The sequence below is a fragment of the Labrus bergylta genome, chromosome 3 (assembly GCF_963930695.1).
Source record: "Labrus bergylta chromosome 3, fLabBer1.1, whole genome shotgun sequence".
Lineage (NCBI taxonomy): Eukaryota > Metazoa > Chordata > Actinopteri > Labriformes > Labridae > Labrus > Labrus bergylta.
The window spans coordinates 21001049-21018457 of NC_089197.1; the positions used below are offsets into that span (position 1 = coordinate 21001049).

Sequence of the window (17409 nt, forward strand, 5' to 3'; positions counted from 1 at the left end):
ATCCCACCTCAAACAAAGTAAAATACCATGTTCAAAGTTAATTAACTGGCATCAATAACAACATTCACACCAGCTGAAGGACAACAGAGAGATAACTGTACACTTTTGTCTTGTTTTCCCAAAATGATACACAGAGCCAATGAATGTTTGCGTTTCAATAGCAACAATCAAAGTTCGATTTATCAATTATGAATCATAAATGGATAGGGAAAAGCAGACTATTTTCACACTATAAGAGTAATGCTAAAAGCCAAGAGGTAGCAGAGTATAGCCTGAAAACATGGGGACAGCTAACCTCACTGAGTAAAAGTAAAAAAACAAATAACAAATAACGCCTACCAGCACATCCTAGACTGTAAAAAAACATTGACATAGTCTCATTACCAATTGACACAAACACACACACACACACACACACACACACACACACACACACACACACGCGAACAATGATGTCAGCGATTTAACATCCAACTAATAACTATAGTGGGACTAATAGCCATTTAACCACAGGATTATTACTTATCAGTGACCAGCTTGTCAAGGTAATACACCGTACATGTCTCTTTAATAATGCCATGTGTTGAGCACTTTTCTTTCTAAGACGCACTAATGCCTCATGAAAAAGCACCACTATACACACATTTAAGCATAAGCGTACTGTACTGATTAATGTAAAGAGGCTTATGAAGACTGACAAGTCATGGGTGGGAACTGTGTCAGGATTGTTTTGTTTTGCGTATCCAGATTGACTTCAAATGGACTCCCACATAACCCTGATCACATGTGTATCGTGCAAATACCCCCCGTGTGCGTGATCACTGCTGTGTCCAAACAAACACAGGATGGTGTTAATACTGGGGAATTAAAATCGGCTCATGTTTTGAAGCACATTCTTCTGATCAAATGAGGCTAAACAAGGCCAACTTTTCATTACAAATCCAATATCAGGTGAATAATATTTCCCTCTCACACAGATGTACGCCTGGAGATTCAAAAAGAAAAATTATTCTCACAGGATTATTAGAAAGTCTAAAAATATAATGCAGTACAGTATGGTTTGTGATTGATGACAAAATGCAGTTTCGAGGGCTGATGAAAGTGAATCTTCATTATCTTATTGCACGAGTCACAGTGAAACGGGCACGTTGTATCTTAAATAGAGCCCGACCGATTAATCGGCCACCCGATAATATCAGACGGACCGATATTATCTTATCCAGTGACTATTGGTATCGGCTAATTTTATCGCAGATATGCACCAATACAACTAGATTTATTCCCCAGTCAAATAGCATTAAAGTACCCTTGGATTACACTAGCAGTTATCTTTCATCAGCAGAATGTCATATATGGATTACAACCAGCATTATCACTCTCCAGAGTGTCAACAATGATGCATGTACATGCGCAATTACTTTCCAGTTGAGTGACCATCTTGTCTTCATTATACTGTATCAAGTGTTTGATAAATGCATTTGCAGGAAAAACACAATAAATGTGTATATCTATACATGATCGAACATAGATCTAAGAAAGATGTTGGCCAATATATTGAATATCGATATATGTATCGGCCCCCAAAACTCTTATCGTTCGGGCCCTTGTCTTTAACAAAGCACTTATCGCCTACGCAAATCGTTAAAGTCTGACCATACCAAGCAAACACGTGAAATCAGTAAACTGCATCAAAGCTTCATCATGTGCCCCTTTCACCCCAAAGAAAGTTACAGAAACACTGAGGAGACAAAGCAAACACTACATAATCCTGCCTCACATATATCTACTGTGAAATTAATCCAAAACCTGAACGGAGCATGGCAAAAGTCTACTGAAAATGAAGTCCAACAGAGCTTCAGTTTACCACCATGTGATAAGCAAAGTAGAACAAAGCCTCTAAAATGTGAGACTGAATGAATGACACACATTAAGCTACTTTAATTAAGCTACAAATTATGAACAACACCAGGATAATGATTAAGACAAATGTTCTTTGAGGGGTTACTGTCAGATTATAACAACTCGCTACACAAAATGTCCTAAACCTCAATGGGATATTTTGTAAACGTGACAAAGTGCATGGGGAAATTATTGTTGATTCAAAGGATTAACAGATACATGACACAGCAGCATGAAGGGACCGGTTTACAGTAAGTCACTAACAAGTCACCGTCTGACTCAATAAGTCTCCTTCCGTTTCATGATTACTAGGTTGCAATTATCAAAGTACATGGACCCACCCAGCTGCTGGAAGAGCAGAGCAACACTTTTGCATGTGACAGGCAGCGTGTCGTTCAGAGGCGTCTGGATGAGCTGCCGGTCTCCTGCTCCCAGGCTGAACAGCTTCTGTAAAGAAAAAGCAGTAAAGGTCAAAAACAGTCGTGGAAAATCAGGTCTTCAGGGCCAAGCAGTACAGTGACTGATGGTCATCATTTGAGATTTATAGCCTGGATTGGCTGGCTGTATCAAATAAAGAAGATGAACTGTAGGCTAGTCAGGGCTACACAAACACTGCAGCTGCAGGGTTGAATTATATATTTTCAAAGAGTATGCATTCAGAGCAGATGAAACTTCAGTAAGACATTTACAAAAATATAACTGGTACATTGTAAAAGTGCAGAATTATTATGGACTAATTTCAAGAGATGTTTGCATAACAAATTTGAGGCTAAACTGGCAACGAAACAGCTGTCTTTAGATGCAGAAGTCTTCCTACATGGTTTGTGATTCTGATTAGGAGATTTGTAATGGCTTTTGATATTGATCGTTCTTCAGTCCAGTGAAAATCAAAGGTATTGCAGGCGGCTCCATTCATCAGGTTCTTGACATACCTGTGTGTTGAACTAGGTGCTGCTTTGACAAATGTGTCTGATCCACTGCTGAGGTTTTGCCTCGAGGCAGACTTTAGGACTTTGGATTTTAAGTGGTGTCTTGCTGGGGAACCGCCAAATTCTTTCCTCTTTCTGCACACTACCCGCTCTTTCAAACTAAATCTCAATTTTAACGAAGTAACGGGGATGTCTCAGTGGTTCAACCAGACATATTTTCCAATATGTTTGAGGCACATTTTGCTCCAGGTTTGAATCTTTTTTTTGATTCACTGCTTTTACAGCCTCAACATCTGACATTGGCCTCCAAATATAGCAAACAAAATGCTTATAAGTAATAGAGGAACCTAATGCACTGACATTTTAAAGATATTTTCCCTAAACTGTTATAAACAGTAAAAGAGCCCCGTGTCTGTTGCCCTACTCTAAGGCTGAGGTATTTTTTCCCCGAAAAACATTATGGAAAAAAAATGACGAATATGTATTAGAAAATTACTGCCTGTGGCTGGACAGCAATCTCTGGCACCATCTGAGCGCGACATTCCTGATTGGCTGCACTGTTCACATAAATCATTTGTGTAGCCGCACCATTGAGCCCCAGCCATCATCTCTACAAAACAACCACTGTCTGACAGGGGCACAGGACTGACTTTAACCTTGTCCAACACCCTTGTCTGGTCTGGATCTGTAGGGAACAGGTCAGATATGTTGTGCACACTGAGGAACTCCAGGTATGCTTTGTGTCAGAGAAGACTCACCTGGGATCCACCAGCAAGGGGAACCTGGAAAGTAAAGAGGTTGGCAACCAGGCCCTCTAAAGGGAAACTCAGGCTGTCGATGTACACAGTGTAGATCAGACCCAAGCACCCCTGCAAAAACAAAAAGTAAAAAACAAGTAAGAACATGAACAAAGTACAGCCTTCAATTATCAATATCTGAGCTCTAAAACAAAAAATATATAGAGGGTCTTGTTAAGATGAATAGCAAAGCAGACACTGAATGTGTTCAACCTGTGATCAAACTCATCTGGAATGAAAAGATCAGATGTGCTTATGCTTCAGTTTCTCATATGCTTGAGGAATTACTGGAGTGCGTGCAGGCTTACTCTTAAGCAAACTGGGGCCTATTTTGCAGATAGCACGAAGCAGATAAACGTCATCTCAGAGCTGCAAGATTTGACAAAAATTCAGGGTATTCCTTCTGTACAAGAAAAACACAATATTTTCATATTATCATATGATGTCTTATTACCCGGAATATTTCAGGATAATCCAGCCTGGACACGAGAATGAGACTTTTGGGTGCAAACACTTGAGCTGGCTGGATCAGGCCATCCTCCTCCGTCTCCTCATCTTCATCTTCATCAGCCTCAATATTCTTTGATCCCTGAAATATTAAAAACAAGAAGCTATTTCAGTCGATGAGGTCAACACAGTGCCATGGACTGCATTCCTTAAAGTGTTCAGTGGAGCATGCCTGCAATGCTGAGCTCCTTGTGACTACATCCTGTGCGTTAAGCTCATCTATGACACGTTGTATGTGTTATTGGACTTTTCCAAGGAAAAAGAACCGATGCACCCAGACAAAAGAGTCAGACATGAACCCAGAGTGGTAATTCAAAACTTAACACTCAGTCATTTATTGCTGAATAATGCATGCTGAAATTGCACTTGAAGAACCAACACGCATACATGTCATATGAATGTTAATCATCTTCACTTAAAAGATGGATCAAAAAGGATTGAAAGCAGAAGTAGAAGTAGTCATAGAAGTTTTAACTAAAATAGCCTGGATGAAACTCTTGCATCAGACAAAGTCATAGTTTCATCCCTACCAAAGAAATCTTTCTTTGTCTTCTTTGGGGGAGAGACACAGTTCTGACTATTAATCATCTTCTTTCCCAATCTGTCCCCATACACCATAGCTGCTCATTAGACTGGAGCCGCTTCATGAACACAACAGATTTATTTAAGTTCCGATGAGGTTAATAAAAGTTCTTATTTACAAAGAGAAAAAAAAATCAGATGAGTAAGCTCCCTTAGAGAACATCCAATTTGAGCTGAGGAGATTTATGTTGTTTCCCTCCCAGTCCTCCCACAGCAAATACTAAAATATTTGACCTTAGTGACAACGTCTAAGAGTCTAACACCTTCATGATATGTGGTCATTATTGTGTTAAGAAAGTGTCATCATAAGAATGTGTCATTTACAGTTCTCCAAACTAAACCATCAACACATTCCTTTGTTGCATGCTTGCCTCATGCAAACATACTGAAAAAACAAAAAAACAAAACAAAGACACCCAAGAACACACTATGAGCACAATGTTTGTTGCTATGTTTTAATAATTGACATGTTTTAATTGTTGGGATTTATATTACAAAACAAGGATGATGTGGATATTGAAGCTGACAGGATAGTTTAATAACTGTCCTGTTAAAAGAGAATCAAGAATTTTTAAAGCACTTAAAAAGTAGTTCTTGCTATGATCAGATGTCAACATTTACCCAAATCAGGACAAGCTTGTCTTACAAGCAGCAGCCTCAATCTGGTTCTTATTGTCTCTATCGTGGATTCATGAGCCCTATCATCACACTGATACACTCAGCGCTCATTCCTAACTGAGGCCTTTATCACTTTCTGGTATATTTCTCCAGACAGTGAAAACATGCCTTAAGTGCTTCAGTATCGCAGGAGCACGGAGTATAAGATCAGAATAACCCAATAAGATGGAGGTTACATTTCACCATTATTTCTAAGGATTTGGTTCAATTATTAGACAAAATACATTCCTCCGCCGCCTGTCTGGACTGTCTCTGGAATCTAACTAAGCAGATAAAGAGGTCAGTTTAAAGAGTACAGATTGTTAAAACACCCTCACGTTTCAAGAAGATCATCAGTGGAATCCAGCAATGGGGGTTTATTTTCCCTGAACGAGGCCAAATATAGCCTAATATCATGATTAACACAGGGCTGACAAAATATCTGAGGCGGTGTTGTGGTTAGGGAAACAATATGTTATACACACAAAACATCCATGTGTCTTCTTGGAATACACAAACATCTCAATTACTGTGTGCTATTTCAGACATGAGGATAAGATAAAGTTCTTGAAAAAGGCTTCTCCCTTTTCTCAATGTCTCTCTTCAAAAGCCGTTATAGACCTGCTCTTGGAAAATGGGAAGCTTAAAGGAAAGATAAGTAAGGTGTTGGTTAATGTGTTGATTAGTAAATGACTAAAAAAATTACTTTGCAAAACTTCCTTACTGACAAAGTGTATGCCGCTATTCAGGTCTGACAATCGTTTTTGTCAAAGCAGCAAAACATCGAGCCATTATCTTTTAGGGAGGAAAGTTAAAATTCTCAGTCCCTAATATCTGTGCAACATTTGATTGTGTTTTCTCACTGGTACTCACAGGGCAGACTCAGCCTGTCTGATGGATGGAAAAAAAGAAAAAAAGGGGGGGAACCAGTTGCATGCAAGATTGGAGAATAAACTCGAGCCGCCTTTTAGTTACGTTTTCTTCATTGGAGGGACATCATGGAGGACATTAAGTTCTGTGCAATTAATTGCAATTTCATCTTAGTCACAATGATTTCATTCTCAACACATCACAAAAGTCTGAATTTATTGTAAACAAGCACTGCTTCCGCTATATTCCAATGTGACATACAGTATTATATCTGAGAGGGGAAGTTCTGGTTAACACTCACACACACATAAGCCCAGAATACACACATGCACAAACAGGACCGATAAGACATGCATTAATAGACAGATGTCAGAGTGGGGCCTTACTCAAGGGCAGTACTTGGGAAGTGACGTGGCACCTCTAAAGCAACCCTCCAGTTCCCAACCCAAGTCCCTACAGACTGAGCTTCTGCTGCACCACTACTGAATGTATGACAGCCAGGCCTTCACATCATTTGATGCAACCAGAAGAAAAGTGGAGCTAACTATCAGCTACCTTCAGATTCATTGTTGTTACATTATTTTGGATTCAGGAGATAAATGTTGTAAACACATGTATTGTATAAAACATGAAGAACAGCAAGTAGACAGAAACTGTGGGTTATAGCTTACATGCACTCTTTAGTTTTTGTTTACTGTCACTTTTCCAATCTTAATCACAAAGTTCTCTTACATCACATCTTTTTCTTATATTGTGCAGGCCTCAAGCATACCCTATTGTGACAAATCCATCAGAGGAACATTGAAGACCGCCCTTTTCCTGTTTTTTTTTTTTTAATTACCTTGGGAACATCATTAAACAAATATAATATTGTTTATGTACATTTAGTGTTCCATGTTGAAGTCCCTTTAATAATTATTTGGTGCAAATTGATACGACAGTATGTGTGAAAAGCAAAGTTTTTACCCCCGACTGAATTTCTTGCCAGTCCCCCAATTATAGTTAACAAAGACTTACTTAAAAAGTGGAAGCCACACATATTAATCTGTTATTAATGAGTATTCAATACCCTCCTGCTTAGTGTGTGAGGACAGAAAACACAACATGGATGAATGAAGATTCAATTCTGTATGAGAATGATGCACTGGTCTGTTTGAGGCATAGTGTTTACTGCAGACGGACCTCACCAACTGCTGACCAACACCGGGAATGAAGGCTTCTTGAAAGAGAGCTTTTAACATTTAACGAATGAGCTATTTTTGGTGTTTTCTCCCTTTTATGTGACAATTTGCCCCAAAGTCTTCCTCCTCCGGAACTTGTGAACAAACATGGAAAAATGTGCCATGTTGTGCAAACAGAGGAATGTTCGTGTGATTACTGATTCACAAACAAGCTGAAAATCCTAACGAGTAAAGGATGCGCTACTAGTGTTGATTCTTACAATGTGACTGGCCCATACTTCTCGGAAAAAGTCTGAATCTTGAACTTCGCTGAAATTTGTTATGCTGATTCAACCTGTCTGAGATTGACAACTGCCTGCCACATGTGGGGGGGGGGGTACTGGATGGTAAATAACTGGGGGCAGATCTACAGGAGTCATTTAAGGACTCTAACAAATTGGAACATAGTGAAACAATTAGTTTGGTATTCTGTGGGCTTTGGCAGGGTACATATTAACAAGATCACTTATAAGAATCTAAATGGTCCCTTCCAAACAAATCTGTTTTAATCTTGTACTTATGGGGGGTTTGAACATTTTTGCCATGAATGCTGATCTGCAATCAAACAGTTTTTTTATGCACGAGTAAATCAAATGAAAAGTGCTGAAAGGATGCACAGGACCGTCCTCTGCTTTATAGCAACATCTTTCAGCCAACCCTAAATTTATTAGGCACGATCCTAGCAGGCTTTTGTTTTCTACTAATTCCTAAAATTGAAGACAACACACACACGACCGACTTTTCTTAAAAGTTTTACACGGACCAAAGACTGTAAAAACACTTAGTCTTAATCAAAGCAGAACGTGAGCGCTATTACATTGCCCAACGAAGATATCCCGATGGATTCTACGAGTCAAGAGGGACAAGAGAGAGATGAACATGACCATATTCTAATTTTAAGAGTCCCCAAGATATCCAAGTTTATTATTGTGTCGATCTTATCTGGAGCCTTATGAAGAACACTGTGTGATGGAGTAAGGGTAAAGCACTGTGGGTCAGTTGTTAGCATTGCTGCTCCTTAGAGCTCTGTTCATAGAACTACATGCTGCTAGTTGTATGGTTTTGTGAGTTTTCTCATAGTGCCTTTTTTCCCCCCCTCCGTCTAGAAACTGTTCAACAGATAGTTGTTGTGATTGTCTGTATGTGCCCTCTAATACATCGGTTCCCAACCTGGGGTCCGGCCCACCTAGGGGGGGGGGGCACATAAGATCTCAGGTGGGGCGCAAGGCTCTGTCTGCTTGTAAAAACAAGAGTGAAGGCATACTCTGATAGGATTTAATCAATAAAAACTATTAAAATGTATTTTCATTTTTTCTCCGTGTGGATCCTGGCGCAGCTCAGCTTTTCTTAGTTGCAAGTAGTAAGGGCTCCAAGAAAAAAAGGTTTGGAACCATTGCTCTAATGCACCTGAAAATCTTCATCTTATGAGTTCTGGGATAAACGACGTATTTAATGTGATGCTGAAAAAGGACAGATTATTAAGTGAAATAAACAATTGAGTCACTGCATGAATTAAAACCACTCGGAAAGTTATCAAAACCCAAGCACATAAAGGTGTGAAAAGACAGCTCAGTCCTCAAAACTTTAAAGCAAATAATTAATGTGTGTGTGTGTGTGTGTGTGTGTGTGTGTCTCACCTGCAGATTAACCTCAGCCTCATAGAAGGTGAGGCAGGAACAGTAGTGTCGGTCTGAATCGATGTCTGTCAGCACAACAGTGAAGAAGGTGGGTGCTTTTCTATCTCGGGACAGCCTCCAACCTCCAGGCTGGCAGAACTGGAGAAATAAAGATGAAACATTATTGCAAGAGATTGTCATGTCTGGTAATAAGTCAATGTACAGCCATTGCTGCACTGACTGAGGCAGACAGGAAGGAGAAAACAATTTGGCATTAAGTTGTGAATCATTTAAACAGTCATTAACTAATTGCAGAAAAGTGTTTTTCAAATATAGACAACAGCCAAAAGTTCAGACGTTAGGCTGTACACAGTGGCCTTCTGCTAGTTAGTTCCTAATGCTAGTCCAATCCTAATGGCCCCATGGAAAGCATAGACAGGATGTCCTGCTTCTGAGCAACAATTACATCTGCTCACTAGAGTGGAAGTGGCATGCTCAGTATTTATTTTCATTGGAAGTAATCATCGAGGGTGCCAGACCAAACCACTACCTGAGTTCATTGACTGATAATTACTGTAAATATCTTGATTAAGACTCATGGACCCAAGACCAACAACATACAAACTTACTTCACTTTGGCACAGATAAGTAAGTTTTGTATGAGACTAAAAATGTACCTTGGTTTTAATGCTCTCTGTCTGCATCAGAGATTCACCAACAACATACTGGCTGAGCTTCTGGTAAAAGTGGCTTAAGTCGGCTTTTATTTTGAAGTATTATGAATCTCCAAGAGAGTCGCCCCCCCGTAAAATATTCCTGGAATAACATATTATTTGTATTTTCGAACACTGTTTTTATTAAGAACTTAAGATCCCCACAAATCTCCAATTATCAATGCATGACAGTGCAGAGCATATGTTTCAGTAAACTGTGGGCACCTTAACTCAGTAACAATGTTACCATAATAAAAAGCATATCAAAGAGGTTTTAACAGTGTGAGTCATAACCAAGGCCGATAGAAAACATCTGCAACGTGTGGACAAAACACAGGCTTTGTTCTGATAGTGTTTTAATAGACATGCATGGCTTATTAGAAAAATGACTTTATGTTTAAAGACCAATATATTCTTAAGCATCCACACAATTGACAAAAATGTCTATTAAACAAGCCAATAAATGAAACCAACCAAGGTTAATATGGGTTTATCACATGAGATGAAACACTACCATATCTAACAAACAAAACTGAGGCGTTATTAATAACTGTGGACGAATTATTGTGAGACAAACTTGAGAGCCCAAATATGTGAGGCAGGCGGGCATTTAGTCCAAGAGACTGGTGTTTGTGTCTGCTCTCTCTGTGTTTTTGCTGGAGGCCCAACTGGCTCTGGCTCAGAAAACAGTGTTTAGACTGCTCCTCAGGGGTTACACAGGGGATCACTGGACACATGGAGGAAAAGAGGAGTATGGGTAAAGGAGGGAGTTGGTGAGGGCAAAAACAGATGGTTGACAAATCTATACACAGCCTCAGATAAATGCACGAGCAAAGCACAAAAAAAAGACAGAGGAGAGAGAGAGAGAGAGAGAGAGTTTAATACAGGAAGGAAAGCTGGAAGAAAAAGAGGAAGAGAGGAAAAGGAGGGGCGAGGGGTTTGGACCAGGATGCCACCATCTTACTGCAGATACAATAGCTTGCAGGAAATCTGTTAAACCTGCTGTGTAGTAAGTTGTGTGTTTGTGTGCAGGTCTGTGCGCATAAACAAGGACATGTGCAGATAACCGTGCTCCTGTCCTAAACTATTCCAAGTATGCCATTCATTGTTGTCAAAAAAAAAAGAGACAAACACCTTTGGGACTGCATAGCTCTGAAGATGACGGGGAGATATGACATCCTGTGTGTGTGTATGTCGGAGTGTATGCATCTGTGAGAGAGGGACTAAGTGTGCAAGAGAGATGCAGAGAGTACGTGGAGGCGTGAAGGTGAGAGCATGAATGGACTTCCCTGATATTAAATCAGTGTTTCCTTTGAGCCATTATCTCGCCTGTAGGTCTGCAGAGAGACACTCAAGAGCTGGCGTGCCTTCAAAGACACTTGAAGGAGTTTAGTAAACTTCACTTGATTCAGAGGCGATGGCATCCAGACAGACTTCTGACATCATTTCAACGTTATGACTGTCTCAACAAAAGTATGAATGATTATCTAGCTTTAATGTTTCTGGATCCATTACTAGCTTTACAGAAAAGGCAGATCAGTGTAAAGAATAAGAAGAATAAGAAAAAGATTTAAAAAAATGCTAATTCAATGCAACTCTCCCTATTGCATTTCTCTCAACAAAAAAAAACAAGTTACAGAGGCTTTGAATATGCTGCCATGTGCACTTATAAGTCCTACTCATAGGTTGTGTGTTCACTTCTTGCTTGTGCATCATGCTTTAAAAATGTGACCACATTTTTAAATCTAAATGAAACTATGCACTAAAAATACAAAAAATATCCAACTTGAGAAATTATTAGATTTTCAAGTAAGCCAAACACAGAGTGCAGAGTGGATATAAACACAAGGGCCACTTGTTTAAGGCTAATCGTGTTAGAGGACAAAATGGGTTAAGATGTGTTGTTTAGGGCCCGACCGATATGGGATTTTTGGGAGGGAAAAGTTCGGATATCGATATATTGGCCGATTTATCTTCAATATTTATGGAAAGAAGGCACAGATAAACACATGATATGCTAATATCTGCAGATAATATCGTCGGGCCCATTTATCGGTCGGGCTCTAGTGTTGTTTATGATTAAAAATAAAGGATGAACGATAGAGGTTGAGGAACAAGAACAATTTCTTCAAAAATGGCCAAAATGTCAGGCTGTAAAACAGTAATCCGTAGAGAAAACAAATCAAGTCTATAGGGCCATTTTTCTTCACACATCTGGATATCCATTTAGGTAGTGGATGAGCTAATTGTGAAATGAGTATAGGGCTGATGATCAGCATGAGACACAAGCTGTATTGTGCATTTAGTATGACGGAGAACTACACAGCAGTCCAACAGTTGCAAAGGTCAACACATAGCAAACGTAGCCTATATAAACCACACACACCCACCCACACACACACACACACACAGCCGAGAGAAAGGACATCTCTAATTCCAAAATTAGCCCGTAGTCAAGTGACAAAGGAACTCCGGGACACACTTGGTGTATTAATGTCAAAGCTAAGTAAACTGCTGCCCTCCAGCTAAACCCTCCGCATCACATCATGTGCTGCAGCCTGGTATGACCGACACCCACCCAACTGTACCATTTCCCCACCCAGCACCTGACACTGGAGCTGCAGAATGACCTGTTAAGCATGGTCACAGCAGAGTGCATGAGGAGCAGCACTACTAAAAAGAAAAAATAACACACTGACGCTTTGTTTGATTAGCACAGGACCACGTTCTCATAGTGTGATGTGACATCAAGGCCGAGTCAGGTCAGATATAACTAGAGCAGCAGCCTTTACTAAAGATGAGTGAGGAGAAAGAGACGTAGAGAGCTGGGTCTGCTTTGGCTTCTGAAGTATGGTACAGCTGAAACATGAACAATATGCAGTATTCACTATGACCCCCACAGTTAAGAGACCTGTCCTTACAAACAAAGGTTGAAGGGTCATTAAAGACTTAAAGAGTTCATGTTACCAAATATTAGATTAGATGCACAACCTTTAGGAAAGAGACTTGTTGCATAACTTGGTTGAGATAAAAAACCTGAATTAAATCAGGCACCAAAGTTCTTAAAAGTCGTCTGATTTGAGCATCGAGAAGAATGACAAAACTGAATGAGAGGAAAAGAAAAACATTTTCCACAGTCCTTTCTTAGGTTTTTTATTATATTAAAAGTAATGAGCAAATGCTGAGAAGTAATCTAAACTCAGCACTTACTAGTGTTACAGTGCCCTGAAGTCACCGACTACAGAGCATTGACACAATGAATAAAAATTGACTCTGTATAACATCCCTGTCTGTGTCACCCCTCCCCTCCCCCCCCTCCCCCCCCGCCCACCCCAGGGGGCTGTGATGGTAAAATCCACTCTACTGTAGTGTAAGTCTTTACGCCTCAACAATTCACCAATCGCAATAAGGATGTTTCAATCATTCATAGTGAGAAAATGTAAAGAATTGATTAAAACAATCAAAAGAAACATTCAAATATAACATACATTATGTTGGTAAGATCACTTAAAATAATATAAATAGAAATGAAATGAAATTAAAATAATGAAGGAAATTACATAAATAATATTGAAAGAGCCCAGACCTCTGCCAAGGCTTTTAGTCCAGTGATCCTTAAAAAGCACATTTTGAATGGCAACAACAATTGACATCTGATTTTATTTACAAATCATAATTATGGAAAAATATGGTTGTGCCTAGCTAAAGGATCATCAAGTTAACAGTGTATTGATTTCAACAGTTTTGTGTTTTGATTTGAGCTTTTGTTGTGTGTTTATTTAAACCACACAATTAACTTTGCCATAGTAACCAGTGTTACACTTCAGTCAATATCATTCCTGGTGTATGAGTTTACCACTCAAAATATAATGGATTTGTCCTGGCCCATGCTACGTTTTCCCATCAAGTCTCATAAAATTTTAGCCAGAACTTTTTTATTTAAAATCCTGCCAAGAAAAAAGCAAACTGCATCGAAACGTGACGTCCTTAGTGGAGATGATTAGCATTTATGCCTGCAGACAATAACAAAGCTTGTACAAAAGTATTAATGAAAGGAACATGCATAAAAAGTCCCATAATTAACTTAACAATAACTTTAATACAACACTAAATTATTGTTGACAAACATGAATGTAAAATTACTGTTAAGACAGTGCAGTCAGGAAAACTTCTCAAAAGATGAGCAAAACATTGTGCTCTTCAATCATCATCTTCCCGCTACCTTGTTCTTTCTTCTCTATTCATGTTTTAGAGTTGAAGGCCAGGAAGACAACACATTTTATGGAAAGCGATGTGAGGAGGTCACCGGCATGTCGCCTGCTCAGACCACCTGCTTTATCAGATCTACAGGATGAATGGTGGACAAAACATTCAGAGACGGCCAACACAGTCAAGCGGTTTGGCACAAAAACATGCATCTCCCCCCCGTCAACCGCAACCATCATCTTAACTCAAGGTCAGCATGTTGAATTCAATAAATAAAACTGTCAACAAAATGACCATAATAGCACTATTGTCAAAATACTATTTAGTGGTTGGAGTGAGTCAATTTACAGCCAAAGCTTTGCTGTGTCTCAGAAGACTCTGCTGAGGTGGCATCCCTCCCCGACTTCCATTCCTCAACTCTGCCTCCCCGCTGTCATCAACGCTCCTTGTTTCATTTGCTCATGTGTTATGCAACACGCAGCACATATGGTTCATTTTAGAGGTAGATATTTTTAGATGGCCATGATGGACCACATAAATGTCTAGTCAGGCACGACAGGAAGAGTCACCTAACAAATACTGAAAACTATCCTGTATACAAAATTACAAGCTTCATAGATGCCATATGTGCAGGAAATGTTACACCAGAAAAGAACCTACTTCATGTATTTTTAACACAAATTTAACTTTTTCTTTTTCTTTTTTTTTTTAAAGCATGCGTAGTCTAGAACAAAGATCATAAGGACAAGTGAGCCGACCCCCCATCGTCCCTGGAGAAGATTTGTTAACCTCAGGCAAATAGTTGGGTTTATTTCAAAACACAACATGAATTAAAAACATATGGCCAGCTCTCCACATGCAACTTGAAAACAAAACTGGATCAAGAGGCAAACAAAGAAGGACACTTTCGAGAATTTGACATTCCAATGCCTAAATCGATGTACTTTCAGATGAATTCATCTTGCTCTTTTAACCTTCCTCTTAAAGCTTTACTTTGTGAGGCTGTGTGATGTTCATGACTGGCATGAAGGTCCCCAACATTAAATGAACTGTAATAATGTTTGTTTTTGTCAAAGTAGGTTAACAAACATGATATCATCCAAGAATAAGCATGTTAAAACATTGCAAAAAAACAATGTCAAGGGTACAAAACTTCCCTGCAAGAATCCAAGAAAAGTCCAAGGGTTTTCCCGGCACTGTTTTATAGCAGCTTCTACAGTTAAACTAATATTATGAGTATTATGAAAACAAGAATAACTTGATAAATCCTTCAATACTACGAGAAAAACGATTGACCCTCAAGCAAGTAGAGTTCAAATAGAAACAGTGTAAAGCTTTAAGTATTAAAGCAAAATTAATCAATGACTTCAGCTCAAGAACGTTCCAGTCTGTCATCAGCATGCCTGCTTATACAACTGGGTTAATCATGGCCTGACAGACTGTCAGCAGACTGTACTTTTTAGACAAGATTCAAAAACCCATTCTACGGTGGCCCTGAGAGGTCAATGTCCTGCAACTTAATAAAAACACTAATAAATAAATAATAAATGTTCACCAACTTCACAACATACAAAAAACTGCTGGGAACAATGACACAACAAAAGGTAAGGTATAAATTACAAGGTATAAGTAGGCCATCACCACATGGTGGGCCGTGGTCCAAATCTGGACGCAGGTGCCGTCCTATCCAGATCCAGGTTTATTTTGTTGAGTGTGGAAATTTGATAATGCTTTTACGTTTGGTTATCTTAAATGGTGCAGCTTTTCTTGCCTGTACGATTTCAGCGGCTAGTAAGGTCACAGACCAATGTAATATTGATACAACTACTAGACTCCTTTAAAATGGCCCTGAATCATATCACAAGTTAGACATTATAATGTTCAGGACCTTTGCTTGAGGAAATGTTCTCAAACCGGAGCTTTTTGAATTCAGCTGCTCAGTAAACTATTATAAATTCAGCTTAAGTTGGTCAACTATTGACGATGAGTGTATCACATATTCTGTTGCACGTGGAACGGCAGACTTTGGAACATGTAAAATAACATCAACAACTTCCAGCCAGCAATCTGTAAAAGTATTACAGACAGCTTAAAATTTCTCCAGACTCCAACATGACAGAGAGCCAAATCAGAATGGACACCAACAGATCATGAAAAAAACAGATTCTGATTCTGGCGCTTATGACAGCCAAGGTGAAAAACACAAACATGACTGTCCTCATTATGCTCTACGTGGCCTCAACTTCAAACATTTACAGAATGTGGAAGTGAAAAAGGTTCATTTTGCATAAATATTTATAAAACAAATGTTTCGGCCTCATCAATGTGATAATATCAAGATGGAGTGCTGCAACATATTCTACTATAAACAAATATCTAATGACCTCTGTTACATAATGTACTTACTAGTGCACAGAGAGAAAGAAGATGATACTGTTGGACTGCTTTTTGTGCTTTCCATCAGTGCAAACTCAAGTATTTACCACTGCTAAGTTATAAGTGTCTGTGCTGGTTTCTCTACTGTTAACTATTTGACAGGGACGTTAGCTCTGTATGATTTAAGTTGCCTTTTGACCTTGACGCGAACCGTGATGCCTCCCCGGGACCTGCTACAGGGTCACATCTGGCCTCTAAACCTCAACTACCAGCAGTTGTACTTTTGGCTTTCGAACAATTCACCTGCATCTGCTTGACTGTGAGGCTGCACATCTGCATTATGTGCTGTAGTGTTTTAAGGGGCATTTAAAGATGTATTCAGACTCAACTCAGCCTCCTGGAAAACACTCATTTAGTCTGAAATAGGAAAATTAAAAGGACTTTTTCTACCCTAGAGTAACTATGAGGAACCTTTACTTTTATTCATTTTTGCTGCGTTTGGATGAATTGGTATATATAATCTCTCTGCAGATCCTGTTCTTTAAATGTATGTAAAGTCTTCTTTAAAAAAAAAGTTACCCCTACTTCTTACCTAATGAACTTCTTGGTGCATTGGTGCACCATTGTGGTCTGAATCACTTCTTCTGACACTTCCCTGGTTGCAGCAGTGGGAGAAACTAAATACATCTATGCCAAAATAGACAACATTCTTCCTCAGTTTCTTGTGATTGCTTTTTTAATCCATTCACTGTAAGACTAGGAAGTATATTCAGTCTTTTAGAATACATTTTTATGCAAGTTTTCACAGAAGTCCCAGTGCGGACCAAATCTGGAAATTGGTCTGGTAGTTGGATAGGTGCCAATTCACTGAACACCCCCCCCCCCCCCAAAAACAAATATATCAGGAGCCTTCGCTGTGGCACTCTGACTCTGACCTCTCTCCATTAGTGCATGTCCATAAGTCCTGTTTGTGCATGTGTGTGTAGCATGTACAGTGTGTAAATTGAATTTCCCCTCGTGGGATTAATAGAGTATAT

At 39.3% G+C, this 17409-nt stretch overlaps 1 protein-coding gene across 2 annotated transcripts in view; it reads right to left on the bottom strand.

Annotated features, from left to right (window-relative positions):
- The window catches only part of sbf2 (SET binding factor 2), a 90745-nt gene that overhangs the window by 48747 nt on the left and 24589 nt on the right, over positions 1-17409 (bottom strand). For both annotated transcript variants that reach the window (XM_020661352.3, XM_020661347.3), the window contains exons 3-6: positions 9099-9236; positions 4080-4214; positions 3587-3697; positions 2241-2346 (exon numbers count right to left, since the gene is read on the bottom strand). In XM_020661352.3, the coding sequence (XP_020517008.1) occupies positions 2241-2346; positions 3587-3697; positions 4080-4214; positions 9099-9236 (490 nt within the window). The remainder of the gene's footprint in view (positions 1-2240; positions 2347-3586; positions 3698-4079; positions 4215-9098; positions 9237-17409) is intronic.